The sequence below is a fragment of the Triticum urartu genome, chromosome 6 (assembly GCF_003073215.2).
Source record: "Triticum urartu cultivar G1812 chromosome 6, Tu2.1, whole genome shotgun sequence".
In the NCBI taxonomy this organism is placed as follows: Eukaryota; Viridiplantae; Streptophyta; class Magnoliopsida; order Poales; family Poaceae; genus Triticum; species Triticum urartu.
Genome location: NC_053027.1, coordinates 571,231,407 through 571,245,732, shown reverse-complemented (window position 1 = coordinate 571,245,732; position 14,326 = coordinate 571,231,407). Strand labels below are relative to the sequence as shown.

The window sequence follows — 14,326 nt, the reverse complement described above, 5'->3', positions numbered from 1 at the left end:
AATTAATTAAAATGTTTTCCATTTGAGAAATATGAATAAAAGTAGGAAATTAGAAAAAGAAATAAAAAGACAAAGCAATGAAACGTACGTAACAATAGAATTAACTATTACTAGACTCAATAAATAAAAGTACATGCTATGTGAAACAATTTAGCTGTCTGACTACGTAGATGGACTGACCCTTCGAGACATCTGTAAGCTGTTGATGCCTAGGTAGATTATGCTGTATGTGGTTACATCATTCATTCCATTCTGCTGACAAATGAAAGGGACAGAGCCGCGGACTGACACGGTCACCAAGGGCAGAAGAAAAGGGTTGCAACATAAAATACTGACGAGGTTTCTGCATCTAATCCAAAACTTTATTCAGTCACCAAAGTACGATGATACATACACACAGCGCCCCGAAGCAGGTGCCGATTCATTCTTCACCATATCGAAGCAGAAATGCCATAATCACAAAGTACAGAGCATCTTACAAGCGTAGCATATGATGCAACATACTAGTACAGAGTACTGACGAATTTTATGCATCTAATCCAAGCAGTTTTCACAATTGCCCAAGATATCACCACACCCTTATTATTAAGCAGCCCACCGATGGTGCACACATCACCATAAGATACGGAGCATCATATATTGCATCGGCTATTCATTCTTCAGAAACTCAATGAGATGCCCAAAGCAGAAAAAGAAATACCACTTCTAGCAGACTCGTGTCGGCTATATTTCAATCCATCATTACAATATATAACAATCAATGCAAAAGATAAAAACAAGAGAGTGGATACATGATAGATTTTCAATGGCCTGGCATGGCGGCCACTCAGTAAGGATATTTAGGACAGAAGTAGGCCCCAAGTTTTTGAGCTCATTGCACCTTCAAGACTGGTCGGTTCTTATTCCTATCAAGCTGCATCTGCAACTCCTGCCTGACTTTATCTTGCATGGGTTTGTTTCACTCTTCTTCTCTTTTCATGTATTCATACAATGTTTTCCCCATTTTTTCATTTCCCCCATTTTTTGATGATTTGGGTGTACCAAACAAGCAGCTATGAACACTAAGCCGTACTTCCTTGATGCTTTGGAGAAGTTCTAGCCCAGAGAAGGCAATTTCGGTATCTCCAAGGCTAAGGGTCAGCAACTCAAGATTGGGCATTGATTCTTCCTCAAACTCCACTAATTTAATTTCCATCCTTGAGTAGAAAAGATCAAGCACCGTGAGCCTTCTGAAAAGGCCACTCTGGAACTGGAGTACATCGATCCTAAGCCATTCATCCCATAAACGCAGAATGGATAGGTTTGGTAGGTTCCCAAGGACTTGCATGGTTTCAAGGTTCCCTGATAACTTGCTCAGTTCTAACTTGAGCTTCACGAGATTCTGGAGCCCCTTAATCCATTCCGGCAATTTTTCTAGGCTGCCGGATAGTTTGAGGCTCTGCAGGTTTTCTGGAGCTGTGGACATGCCATCCAAACAGCCATTTAGGCCATCACCTGACCGCACTGACAATGATTCAAGATGGCTGAGACTGGAAATGGACGAACAGAAACCTGGACCATTTTTCTTGTTGATACCGACCACTCCTAGCTTCTGCAGACCAGTGAGGCCTTTTATCTCTTTTATAATGGCAGTTCCCCAAGCAAGGTGAACATACCGTAGTGTACGCAGGGCCTTCAGTTTCCTGGTCCCTCTTGGCACCATAACACCAGAATCCTCTATGCCCCTAATGATATTAGGGTACATTAAGCAGCAAGTAAGATGGAAAGCCTCACACCCCTGCCAAATCCATGCATGTCTGAAAGATCCAGTGAGCAGCATCCTACACATAAATCACGTTGCATTTCACAAATGTCTTCACACTTTGAGAAACAATTTCTCTCATTATCCCCTGAACCTCTACCAGCATGTAGATAATATAGCTTACTAAGCTTGATGGTGGTTCTGGGCAGCATAGCTATACCCGTCCCTTTGATGTCTAGTGTCTCAAGTTGTCTCAGATTACCCACTGAATCTGGAAGGTACAAGATTTTGTGACACCCGCGTAGAGAAAGGTATCTCAGATGAAGAAGCTCCCCAATGTGCTCAAGGTGATGAATTCTTAACCCTTGTGTTCCTTCCAGGTCCAGCACCCGAAGAAACCTCATCTTGTCAGAAATGTAAAATGGCTTCCACTTACCAAACACTGTCAATGACCGTATACGGGACAACTCCAGGGTGCTCTCCAACTCACGCTCATCTCCCTCCCAGTTGCTGCTTATGGCAAGGTGACGCATTGCGCCGTGGGTGTTCAAGCTACAGCCTTCCTCCAACCTGAAAACAAGATTTTCCTCCAAAGACTCTGCAATGCTGATATCACGAATCAGATCGTGTAGCTGGCAAGAATCGAATCTTTGTATGCTGCAAACCGATTGCTGAGTTGGTAATATCATGCTTCTCTCTACGAGTTCCATGAAGTATTTATCTGCTGTGGCTTTGTCTCGCGCATAACCTTCAGCGATCCACCGATGAGTTAAACGTCTCCGACTAACATTCCGGTCTTCAGGAAAGATGGACATGTACAGGAAACAAGGTTTGAGGTAATAGGGTAGGCCATCATAACTTTTCATAAGGACTGTTTTTATGACCTCCAATTTTGGATTCATCTCCAACTCAACACTGATATGCTCATTCAGTTTCCTCCACTCTACAGCAGTTTTTGTTGGTTGATCAGCTAAGAAGCCACCTATGCTGACTATCGCCAGGGGAAGTCCATCACACTTCTTTAGGATTAGTTCTGCTGGTTCGACCAATGCAGGATATTGCTCAGCCAAATCAGTAGTACCATTCTTAAATACCTGCAATTGTAGGAAATATAATTAGTAAATTAATTAAGTAGGTGCATCCAAACCACTTTTCCTAGTTTACTTGATAGCTAGCTAGACTCCCCCCAGTTTGGGTGGCAAGTACACAATAGGTTATGTAACGATGAAAATGCATTTTAAGGCTTGAGCGACAGGTAGCTTTGTTGTCATCTGTTCTGTCACATTGAGATCATATTTGTACAGTTCATACAGTTTACATTGAGATCAGTACAATATATACTAAATGGACATGCATTAGATCCCTGAGAATTTTTAGTTTTGAATACAGGGACCATAAACTGTGTATAATTTGATAAGGAAAGTGGCGAGTTCATGTAATATTGTTTACATTACTGAGAATTTTTAGTTTTGAATACCTGTCCTAACCCGAGTAATATGTGATGTAATCAGGTTTTTATTCAATTGCTAATAAAACAGTTGAAACTATATCTTTCGTAACCGATGAGTCTACAACATGAGTCATGGTGTCGTAATCTTATGCTTTTGCAACCCACTTTGAAGTATGTCTTCCAAGGATGGTTGGTCGTGATGTGCTTACTAATTTGAGATGACCATTCAAAACTAAAAACTGAACTGAGATAAAGGGATAATATATTTTGCTAACCGATGAGGTGAATAATACAATATATATATATATATATATTATTTGATTACCTTTCTTGTGAATAGGTTACTTGCATCCTTTTCTTCAAGACCGTGAGCAAGCGTATGCACTCTGGTTTTTTGCAACAATGCTTAGCAATATCCTCTCGCCTTGTGGTGATCACCATGACCAGATTCTCCATTCCATGTAAACATGGCGATATTTTATCCCATTCTGTCATAGATGAGAGGTCATCGAGAACAATCAAGCAACGCTTTCCTTGTGAACGTCTTTGCAACACTTCAATCAACTCTGCAACACCCATCAAAGCAATGTTTTTTTGGGTGTCACCTACAAAGTCCATGGATCCCTTGCTTGCATCTAGTTGCAATGCCAAGCTCCTAAGGAGCTCCTCAAGCTTGAAAGGTCGCAAGACCGTGACAAAAGCATATTTTTCAAACAAGCCATTGACCTCTTTGCTCTGGAAAACATTTTTTATTAGAGTGGTTTTTCCAAGACCACCCATTCCCCATACTACTATCACCTGAAATTGATGGGTTCTAGCTTGTTCTCCAATTAGTTCAATTATATCAGATTTTTCTTTCTCTCGCCCAATAAGCTGAAATTCGTCCAGAACACCTGTCATTGTGTAGGTGCGTGTGAACCTCTTTTGCACTGTGATATTTCCATCAACATCAGCATTGGATTGGTCTTCTTGTATCTCATTCTCAGCGATGTTGGGTAACTTTGAGCTAGACGATGCTGGCTTTGATGGATATGTAACGCCATGAGAACTCTGAACAAAAGCAAACAAGAGTTAGATAAAAATGTAATGATGGATAGTCAAAATAATACTGATGGGTCAGCTCAAGCGTGTCTCTTGCTATACAGGAATATTAATGTGACAACGATCCAGAAATAGTACATAAAGCTCGACTGGTATGTATACAAGCTAACTTCGCCAGAAATAATGTAAGTAGTCTAGAAGTTTAAAAGGCGAAAAAGAACACGAGCCCAAATTATTCATGAATTACATCAAAGTTGACTATTACTACAAGAGAACATAAAGTTATTGAAAACCTTAGCCCTCAGCATGATATGAACAGCATGGACAATTGATTGTCAAACAAATGCAAAAAAAACCTTTGCGTTGACACTTTTATCAAAGCATTGCAACATAACATTTATTTGTCAGATGAAATATCCATATTTACACCCATTTTCTGGGCAGCTCCCTGCACACTGCATGCCCACTAAATGCCTCTCCACTGAACAGGCATTACCTCGTCCACGGACCTGGGCAGAGGACATCTGTATCAGCAGGTCGATGAGGAATCCAGGGAGGCTGAGAATGTATCCAGTTAGGACCATCAGGGTAGTCCAGGGAGTTCCCAATTCGAGAGCTGGTTTCGTTCCACACCTAGGGGACTTATTCTTTCCTGCATGGAACAGATGAGGAATTCCCCCTTCCCCGCCTTGTCCAAACACGCAAATTAATTTGAGCCTACCCACGAGACGCTCCATAGTGATTACCCTTCGCCACTATATACTACATCTAACTGATATAATGGTTCATATTTTGGGTGGTCCTATTGAAAATCGTAAACTTGCGTTTAAAACTTAAGTAGTACCTGCCGGTAGAAAGCATAGATGGTTTGTTCAGCAGACAATTGCTTGAGCTCTGATACAATACTTTCCTGGCCTGGGCATAAGCTTGCAACTTCAACATGCTCTGTGGATACTACGATGCGGCTCCCCAATTTGTTTTCCAGCAAACAAGTTTTGATTCGATGCCATTCTTCAATGGTGGATAATCCGGTAAGAACGATCAGATACCTCTTCTTGTTGACATATCGACTGTACTCATGAGCAAACTCATGCCTCGCCTTCTCCGCCTCTAGTTCCAATGGAAAATCAACCACACCTATGGCAGTTGCTCGAAACTGTTCCATTATACTCTGGACAAATTCGTTTGGATGGAAAGGCCGCTCCACCCTGACCCACGCTCAGCATGGAAAACTAAGTTTGATATTTGGATTCTCATAGGCCTCCGAGATGATGGAGCTATGCCCAACACTGCCACTTGTTCCCCATACACCAATGACTCCAATTTGGTCATCACCCTCTGTGCTGATCAGCCGGGCAAGATCCGATCTTGATTGGTGTTGCTTCGCAGCTTGCCTTGCTTCATCAACGCCAAACATAGCAGCATCAGCAGCAGTAGGGGCAGCATCAGCAGCAGGCTGAGTGGAGCTAGACCCCTTGATGAGGCCGTAGCGCAAGTTTCTCTGGCTCACGTCCACGACCTTGGTCCTCAGCTCCTTCATCTGCTTGGCAACATGGCGACGATCGAGAAGCATGTGAGGGATGCGCCACCAAGACAGTTTGTCCACACGAACAACAAAATCCTGGAGCGAATCCTCGACGTCATAGGCGACGTCGTGGACCTGCTTCACCCAGGTCCTGACCACCTTGTTGTGCTCGCCTTGCTCTCATGCGCCACCATCAAGAAAGACTGCATCATCTCCAGCTCGTCCGTGACGAAGGCCTTGTCGCGCTGTACTCCCAGCTGCAGGGCCACCTCCGCAACGGCGGACTTGGCGAGGCCAAGGGCCCCGCTCAGCACGGACTTGCCGATGCTCAACGCGGTCGCCTCCATCGTCAGCGATCGAGGTTCCTCCCTCTCCCTCTCCCGTGAGTGTTTGCTGGTGGATGGATCTGAGATGCAAGGTTCCAGGCTCCTATGTCCTGCTTAGTAGATACATAATGGAAGTTTACTTAGCGACCTCAATCGTTTCAAAACTTCCATTCTTAATCAAGATTCGCCAGGCCTCATGTTGACTCTTTATTGATCTATTACATATGCACATGCTAACGCGATGTTCAAGGATCAAGTGGGGATGCTAACGCAAGTTTGAACCTACTTATCAATCTGCACACACGTTATGGGTTGTTGGGACTAGCGTGCGCCATGTGCTCTAGTTCAGCACCCAAGATCGCATCGCGTACTAATTTATTTAATTGATTGACAGTGGGACTGGTCACTAGCTAGGCTTCACATCGATGACAGGATTAATAATTGCTAATTGTTAACTTCAATGTGCAGAGCACCCCAGCGCCACTGAGGGGAAGAAGGTGGTGGAGAGGAGAGGAGAGGAGAGGTCGAACCTCGCAGATCCTAGGCATCGCTCGCCAGGGAGGAAGCGCGGCCCCAGCACGCCGGTCGGAGCAGCCACGGCCACGGCCCCCTCCCTCCCTTCCTTGCTTCGAGCCACACGCCACCTTCGCCCGCGCTGCTCCCCTATGGCGGGGCCTTCGGAGGCACCGCCCAGGAAAAAGCAGAGGCGGCTGGCAGAGGAGGGGCACCACGCTTCGCGGCGAAGGCCAGGTGGCGGCGGCGGCAGCCTCGAACCCGTGGGCTCCGACGGCAGATCGAATCCATGGCGCCACACGGCGAAGAGGGAACGAGACAGAGGCGATGAGTGATGTTCGTGGGTGGAGAATAAAAAAATGTATATACATGAAAAAGTACAAAATATCAAGTTATGCTAAGTAATATAACTGGGATTCCAACTCAAAATCAAAAGAGATAACAAAAGTACTAAATTTTATCATAAACTGCATGATTAATAAAATGTAGTTATTTGTATGTGAGGCAACAAGTCTTCACGAGAATTGATGTTCAAAGAATCATCCTGAAGACTACGCCAATGTCCTAAAAAAAACCTACATACTGGATTGGATGAAATCATAACAATTCTGAAACATATTAGTTTTACAAAAGTTAGGAGTTCCATATCTCTGGCTTGTACTCAAACTTGCAAGAATCTGAATTGACCGGCCCCATTTCATGGATTCTGATTTATGTCAGATAATATTTGCTAACAGGTTCGCACTTGCCTTCTAATATTTGTATGAATTTTTTTATTTCTACTATGTTTTTACTTTTATGTGCCCACATATAATATTTTTAGGGTTTTCCAATCCTCACATCCTCCTGTATTATGTTTGTTGGGTGAGAAAATCCAGCTACCAAATACATGATGGCGAATTTGGCGTACCCAAGCACTCATTCAGCACGGATTTGCCAATCCTCACCTCAGTGGCCACCATCAGTACCGTTCCAGCATCTTTCTTCTCCTCTGATCATTTGTGTGTGGATGGATCTGAGATGCAGATTTCAAGCCCCTATGTCCTGCTTATATAGATAGATAATGGAAGTTTACTTAGCGACCTCGATCGTTCCACATGTTCTAGTATTCTTAATCAAGATTCGTCAGGCCTGAAGTTTCACTATTTGTCGATCTACTACGAAGGCACATGCCAATGCAATCTTCAACGAGCAATTGTACTAGTACATGCTAACACAAAATTTAACCTACCTATAGATCTGCGTAGATGCTTGTTGGGACTAGCGAGTGGCATGTGCTCCCGTTCAGCACCCAAGATCGCATCGCGTACTTGTTTAATTAATTGACAGTGGGACTCATCACTAGATGCTAGGCTTCACACCGATGGCAGGATTAACAATTGTTAATATCAATATATGCACGCCAGGCCGCCGGAGGGGAAGAAGGTGGTGCAGAGGAGAGGAGAGGTCGAACCTCGGAGATCCTAGGCGTCGCCGCCGGGGAGGAGGCGCGGCCCCAGCACGGCGGTCGCACGCCCCCTTCCTCTCTTCCTCGCTACGAGCCGCACGCCACCCTCGCCCGCGCTGCGGCCCTACGGCGGGGCCGCCCAGGAAAAGCAGAGGCGGCTGGCGGCGAGGAGGGGCGCCATGCTTCGCGGCTGCGGCGGCGGCGCTGGCCTCGAACCCGTGGGCTTCGACGGCAGATCGAATCCATGGCGGCCGAACACGGCGAAAAGGGAACGAGACAGAGGCGATGAGTGAGGTTCGCGGGTGAAGGATAAAAGGAAACGTACATGAAAAATACCTACTCATAAATATCGAATTACGCTAAGTAATATAACTGGGATTCCAACTAAAAGCAAAAGAGATAATTACTGGGGTTCACGTTTTGGGCAATCCCTTTTAACAATATGACAGTAGTCATTACGCTTGTTAATCAAGGGACTTATCATGTGTTCAATCATGTACTACATATTACCTCCGTCTCAAAATTCTTGACTTAGATTTGTTGAAAGTTATTTCTTTCTTAATCCGATTGAATTGCATTGCATATCGGTTCAATCGACAGTTGGACCAAATCTACATCCGTTCTTAAAAATACAACATCACTGCACAATAATTTACTTATAAAGTTTCACTAACGGGTTTCAGACTACAACCTCTTACAATTACAGCGGAATCTAGTTTTATGTTTTGGCCCACTGGAACCTGCTGTACAGGAGGTTCCCGAGAGCGAGGCCATGGATTCATTCAGCAAGCATCAAGAAATTCAGAGAGGCGATATGGAAAAGGCTGGAACAGAACAAGTGCATTAGACACACAAGCAGACAACGGATTCTTTCTTTTTCCTCGGTGGTGTTCAACTGCTTGAGCGAACAACCTGTTCAACCTGTCACAAGAAAAATACGTTAAGCATTTTCCCCCCTTCAAATATAAGAGGTGACGAACATGGATGGCGTGGGCAATCCCTCCAGTAGCACACAATTGTATGATTTTGGTGGTTAGTCGAAAAAATAACTGGGTATATGGTAGAAGTATACCTTAGAAAGATACTCTGTAATCAGTTCACATAGTCCCCATCAATTTTGACCTCCAGCTTGCTTGTTGCTAGCGATCTACATTGTTCTGATAACTCGACGCTGCAATAACGGATCATCAGTTTTTCGAGCGAAGGTGGGAGGCCCGCATTGGGAAGCCCTGAGATTTGTTTACACCACCTGATCTCCAACTTCTTCATGGAAGGGAGGCCTCCCAGCCCTGCGGGAAGATGTACGAGACCCTTACAAGCATAAAAGCCGAGCTTTTGCAGGGAGCTGAGGAGCAGAAGCGCTCTCTCTTGCTCATCTGTTAGTCTCCTTGCATCCGGATAAACAAGCCTTAGGCTTCGGAGGCAGGTGAGGCCCTTGCAGAATGACATGTTAAGGGGAGACAAGTCATCGATCGCGAGACTTTCCAGTGCAGGGAATAACTCATGGCTATGACTTGAAATCCCCCCAGCTGGCTCGGTACTCTCCAGTGCGGTAAGGGAATCCAAGGCAGGGGAATCAAGTATTTCCAAATGCTTGAGGTTCACGAGGGATCCCAAGCCCAAGGCAGAGGACTTGAGTATTAACAAATGCTTAAGCTTCACGAGGGATCGCAAGCCCTCTAGTGTGACGAGCGAACTGCAGAACCAAATTTCCAAACGTTCCAGCGACATGCAGGAATGCAGCTGCAGAGATTTCAATCTTGAGTTATAAGATAATTTCAGAGACATGAGGGTTCCAAGCGATCGCATGCCCTCTAATGTGACGAGCTGATTGCAATCGCGAATTTCCAATTCTTCCAACGCCTTACAGGAATCAAGTTTTAGATATTGCAAACTTCTTCCATTCCTTACATTTAATTTTTTGAGCCACATGAGATTACCCACAAAACAGGGCAGTAGAGTTTCTCGGGAATAATCAGACCAATCAAGATGTTCAAGTGATTGCGGGAGGAGACATCTTCTGTTCTCTACCTGTGAGGAGGAGGTAAATCCTTCCCTACTCCCGTCAAATATTATATGAGGGCATCTACCAATTTTTATCTTTCTGAGATTCAATGGAATGTGCACGACTCCATCAGCATACCCGGATGACGAAGCCTCGAAAGCTGGGAGAAGGTTTGGTTGAACATTTCCTTCCTCTTCTATCTTCAACTGTTTCAACTGCGGGCAGTCATATAAATACAATTCCTTCAGGGTCGGTGAATGTCGCAGCATCAAAGATAGCCACTTTCCCGTTATTCCACATCTGATAATATCAAGACTTTCAAGAGCTGTGAGAACATCTTCATTTGCAATTATCATGTTGTCATGGGTCTGCTCTAGTACATCATCCAAAGAGAAAAGTTCTTTGCAGTGCACTATTTTAAAACTCTTTAAGGAGATGAGCTGACTTAAGCCTTTGAATGAAATGGATGTTAGGCTTTTGCAATTCAATATCTCCAAGTATTTGATATCTTTAAGATTATGGAATGCCAAAATTTTGTCATCGAGTGTATCACACAAAAGTTTATCTCCGCTAATTTTTAATTTTTCCATGGAAGATCCCTCCATTGCCATAATTGTTGAAACCTCATTAATTGATAGTTCAGAAAATGTTGCTGAAGGCGGAAGGGCGGTATGTACTTGTAGACGAGGACAATCGCACACAATGAGTTTCCTCAGACTGGGCAACCACGACTTATGCTCAATTCCATAGTTACCACCTTTCTGAAACAGATCGAACACCTCAAGTAAAGGGCATCTCCGGATCTCCAGCACCCTTAAACTAGACTTCATATCCCCCACGGAAGTGCAGGAACATGTCTGTAAATCTGGCATTCCATCTAAAACTAGCTCCTCCAATGACGGAATCGATACTTCGCTTACTCTCTGCATGTTGCTCAACTTCAACCTTTTAAGAAACCGAAGCATTTCCAAAGATATTCTCAATTCTCCGCAATCCTCTAGAAGAACCGTATGCAATGGCTTAAAGAAAGTAACATCCAATACTTGAAGATGAAAAACCTTGCTCAAAATGTGGGGCGAAGCCTTCTGCTCAGTATGGCCATCCTGAATTTTTAGATACCGAAGATGTGTGGGATTTGCCAAGCTACACAGAAAGGAATTAAAACAAGGAGATGTTGCAGACATTTGTAGCAAACGCAGATTATGTGCTTTTTCAAATACATCTTGGAATGCTTTGAAGAAAAAGGAGTCATATTCCCCAATTAAGACCAATGTTCTCAGTTTTCTCACTGATGCAACTATATTTTGCAAGCGAAATTCAAACCTCTCATTACGAGGTATGTTTCCAGTCTGGTGGTCCCTCTGATATATAGAATTGGTTACTATAGACAAATGGTGTATAGTTGGCAAAATTCCACTGCACTGCAAACCATCCAAGGCTGCACACTCCGTTCTTGAAACTAGCCTTGCAAAATCATAGATCAGGCTACACATAACATAGCAAGTTCGACCTTCAACCTCCTCAAACAAGCCCGGGTTCACCAAGTAAATCAGATAATACCGTCCCATCTCCTCCAAACTATTACTTGAATGATCACTCTTCACAAACCCCTGCGAAATCCAAAGATGAACTAGCTCCTCGGCATGAAATTCATAACCATAGGGGAATATGGAACAATATGAGCAACATTGCTGCATAAGGTAGGGCAGCTCATCATAGGAAAGCTTCAAAGAAGACATGATGCCACCAGTGTGTTGCAAGGATTTCCAACCTTCGGTCTTCAGAATGTTACTCCAGTGATCCACAGTAAGATGATCTTTTAATAGTGCCCCAGCGGTTTGTGCTGCTAATGGGTTCCCTTTTAACTTTTTTGCTATTTCATGTCCTAAGTCACTTAGACTTGCTTGCTCTTTGTAATTCTCATCACCAAATGCACATGCTTTAAACAATAGCCAGAAATCATCATTGTCCAAACCATGTAAGTTAATTGGTCCAGTTGTACCTCTCCTTTTGGCAATAGACGGTTTTCTAGTTGTCAGAATTATCATATTGCCGGCTGCACCATTAGAATTGAAAGGAGCCAACAATTTTTTCCATCGGCCGTCATCCATGGCTTCCCATACATCATCTAAAATAAGTAGAACCCGCTTTGATTTAAAATGACCCTTCAAGACCTCCTGAAGCTTGGGAAAGCTGCATAGGCCATCATGTGTTTCGTGTGAGACGTAATCTAACATCTCTCTTGTGAGTCTCATTTCATTAAAGTTGCTAGACACCCAAATCCATATCTTGTGATCAAACTGACTTTCCAAAGCTGGATCATTGTATACAAGCTGAGCGAGAGTTGTCTTCCCAACTCCTCCTATGCCTACAATAGGCAGAACAGTTACACCTTCAGTTGATCTGTGTTTTTTTATCAACGTTTTGATGGATCCCCTCTCTTGAGCTCTCCCATACACTTTCCCTTGAACAAGAGCTGATGTTCTTCGGCGTGCATCTGAGATTGTAATATGACAGTGATGATTAGAACTTGCAACACCTGAGTCTGGCCCAAGTATCTTGAGAAGCCTTGTGATAGCCCCGTGTTTCCCTTGCAGCTGACTAGTGATGTCTTGTATCCTTTCAGAAAATGCACCCTTACTCCAACCGTTTGGGTTAGCTGCGGTGATGTGTGTTGACTCCTGATCGATTCTCATCCTTTTTCTGCTAGACAAATTACCAGCTGCAACATGCGTAGGAATCGTAGTAGCACCAGCAGTGCTGCAATGAGAAACAGACCATGGATTAGCAGTGAGAACATTAATATACTCTTAAGCACATGTGTATTGGAAAACACTCGCAAAAAGTGTGCAGGTGCAATGTAGAAAAATAATCTAGGTTACCTTGAAGAAGGGTCAGTTGCTCCACGTTTGTTGCTACAACCTTTGGTGATGAGATGTTTGCGCAAAACTGATGTCCCATTCTTGGTTCCGCACATAAGCTCTGTTTGGCAGCGCTTGCATCTTGCTCTCGAAGGCGAAGGCCCTCCGGTTTGTTCAAGAAAAGATGTGATTTCAAATTGATCCCATACCTCGGACCGTAACCTGTTATTGCCGCAACCCTGTACATCATCAGTATTTTCTCTAGAATTCTCAACAGTTTGTTGCGTTCCATCCGTTTGGAGCAGTGTCTCTAAGGCAGGCAGAAGAGAAAGTGGACCAGATATTTAGCATGTCGTGCCTGACGTAAATAATAGAAAGAACAAAAGGGAACTGCCAATTAGCAAGCAATTCAGCAGATACCAAAATTACCTGGCTGGAGCTGGTGCTGCTGGAGCCTGTAACAGTCCAGCTCGTCGACCGCATCGTCGGCATCGTAGAGCAGCTCCTTGACGGCTGCGAGGGATCGGGCCAGCGGCTTGTTCCCGGCCGCCCTCCCCTGCACAGCAGAACTCACCATCTCCACCGCCTCGACCTCGGCCTTGAGCTTCCCGATGTCGTTGCCGAGGCCAGCTTGCCGTATCCAAGAATCCAGCTTGCCGCCGTCTGGGAGATTTGCAAGGATGGTGTCTGCAAGCCACCCAATGGCGGCCTCCAGCATGGTGTCTTCCACCGCATCCATCACCAGATCCCGGAGGAACCACGGAAGCAACTATCAGGGGATGGAGAATTGGAGAGGGCAGCAGCTGGTTAAGATGCAGCAGCAGTGAGTGAGTGAGAGTGGGTTCAGAGACAGAGGAAGAGGAAAGGTTGAGAACAGTAGTCGCATCGTAACCCGGCCGCTGCTTTTCACTGCCCGTTCACCTTTTGTCTTTGTTGTGCCGTGGGAAAGTCCAAAAGCACCACCACTGCCTGCTTCCCGTTCACCTTTCTTTGTTGTAATCATGAGTGAGAGTGAGGAAACCGATGAAACGAGAGGGGCTGGAACGACACGACGAAGGTTCAGACTTCAGACTTGAGAGACCATCAGAGACGTTCAGAGACGTGTCGTACTATTTCGTATTTGTCCCTCTCACATGGGCTGCCCTCTAAACGAGCCCACTCTGGCCCGTGAAAGTCTCTCCTTCCCGGGAAAGTACACATTGTTGGGTGACATCGCTAAATTTTTTTTTAAGCATCAGTACAGATACAAGCGCTCATATACACGCGCATACACTCATTTGAATAATGTTCCTTGCACAGGTCATTCCTGTCTCTTGTTGGGCGGCGTTTGTTTTATCTCTTGAATAATGTATCCAAATTACGAACCATTTTCATCATTACATTTCTCGTCGACATCATTGAAGCTACATCATGTGTT

The 14,326-nt window shown here is 44.5% G+C and overlaps 1 protein-coding gene and 1 pseudogene across 2 annotated transcripts; both read right to left on the bottom strand.

Moving 5' to 3' along the window:
- Positions 1-618: 618 nt before the first annotated feature.
- On the bottom strand, positions 619-8,357 carry LOC125515595 (annotated as a pseudogene).
- Positions 8,358-8,633: 276 nt separating this feature from the next.
- On the bottom strand, positions 8,634-13,775 carry LOC125515594 (putative disease resistance protein RGA1). Of its 2 annotated transcripts, XM_048681093.1 has the most exons (4): positions 13,339-13,775; positions 12,931-13,219; positions 9,116-12,808; positions 8,634-8,964 (listed from the first exon to the last, which is right to left on the bottom strand). In XM_048681093.1, exons 1-3 carry the CDS (start codon positions 13,646-13,648, stop codon positions 9,136-9,138), a joined length of 4,272 nt encoding a protein of 1,423 aa, XP_048537050.1. In that variant the 5' UTR covers positions 13,649-13,775; the 3' UTR covers positions 8,634-8,964; positions 9,116-9,135. The 2 variants fall into 2 exon arrangements, with proteins under 2 accessions (XP_048537050.1, XP_048537049.1); XM_048681092.1 differs by lacking the exon at positions 8,634-8,964 and having other exon boundaries at positions 9,049-12,808.
- Positions 13,776-14,326: the final 551 nt, after the last annotated feature.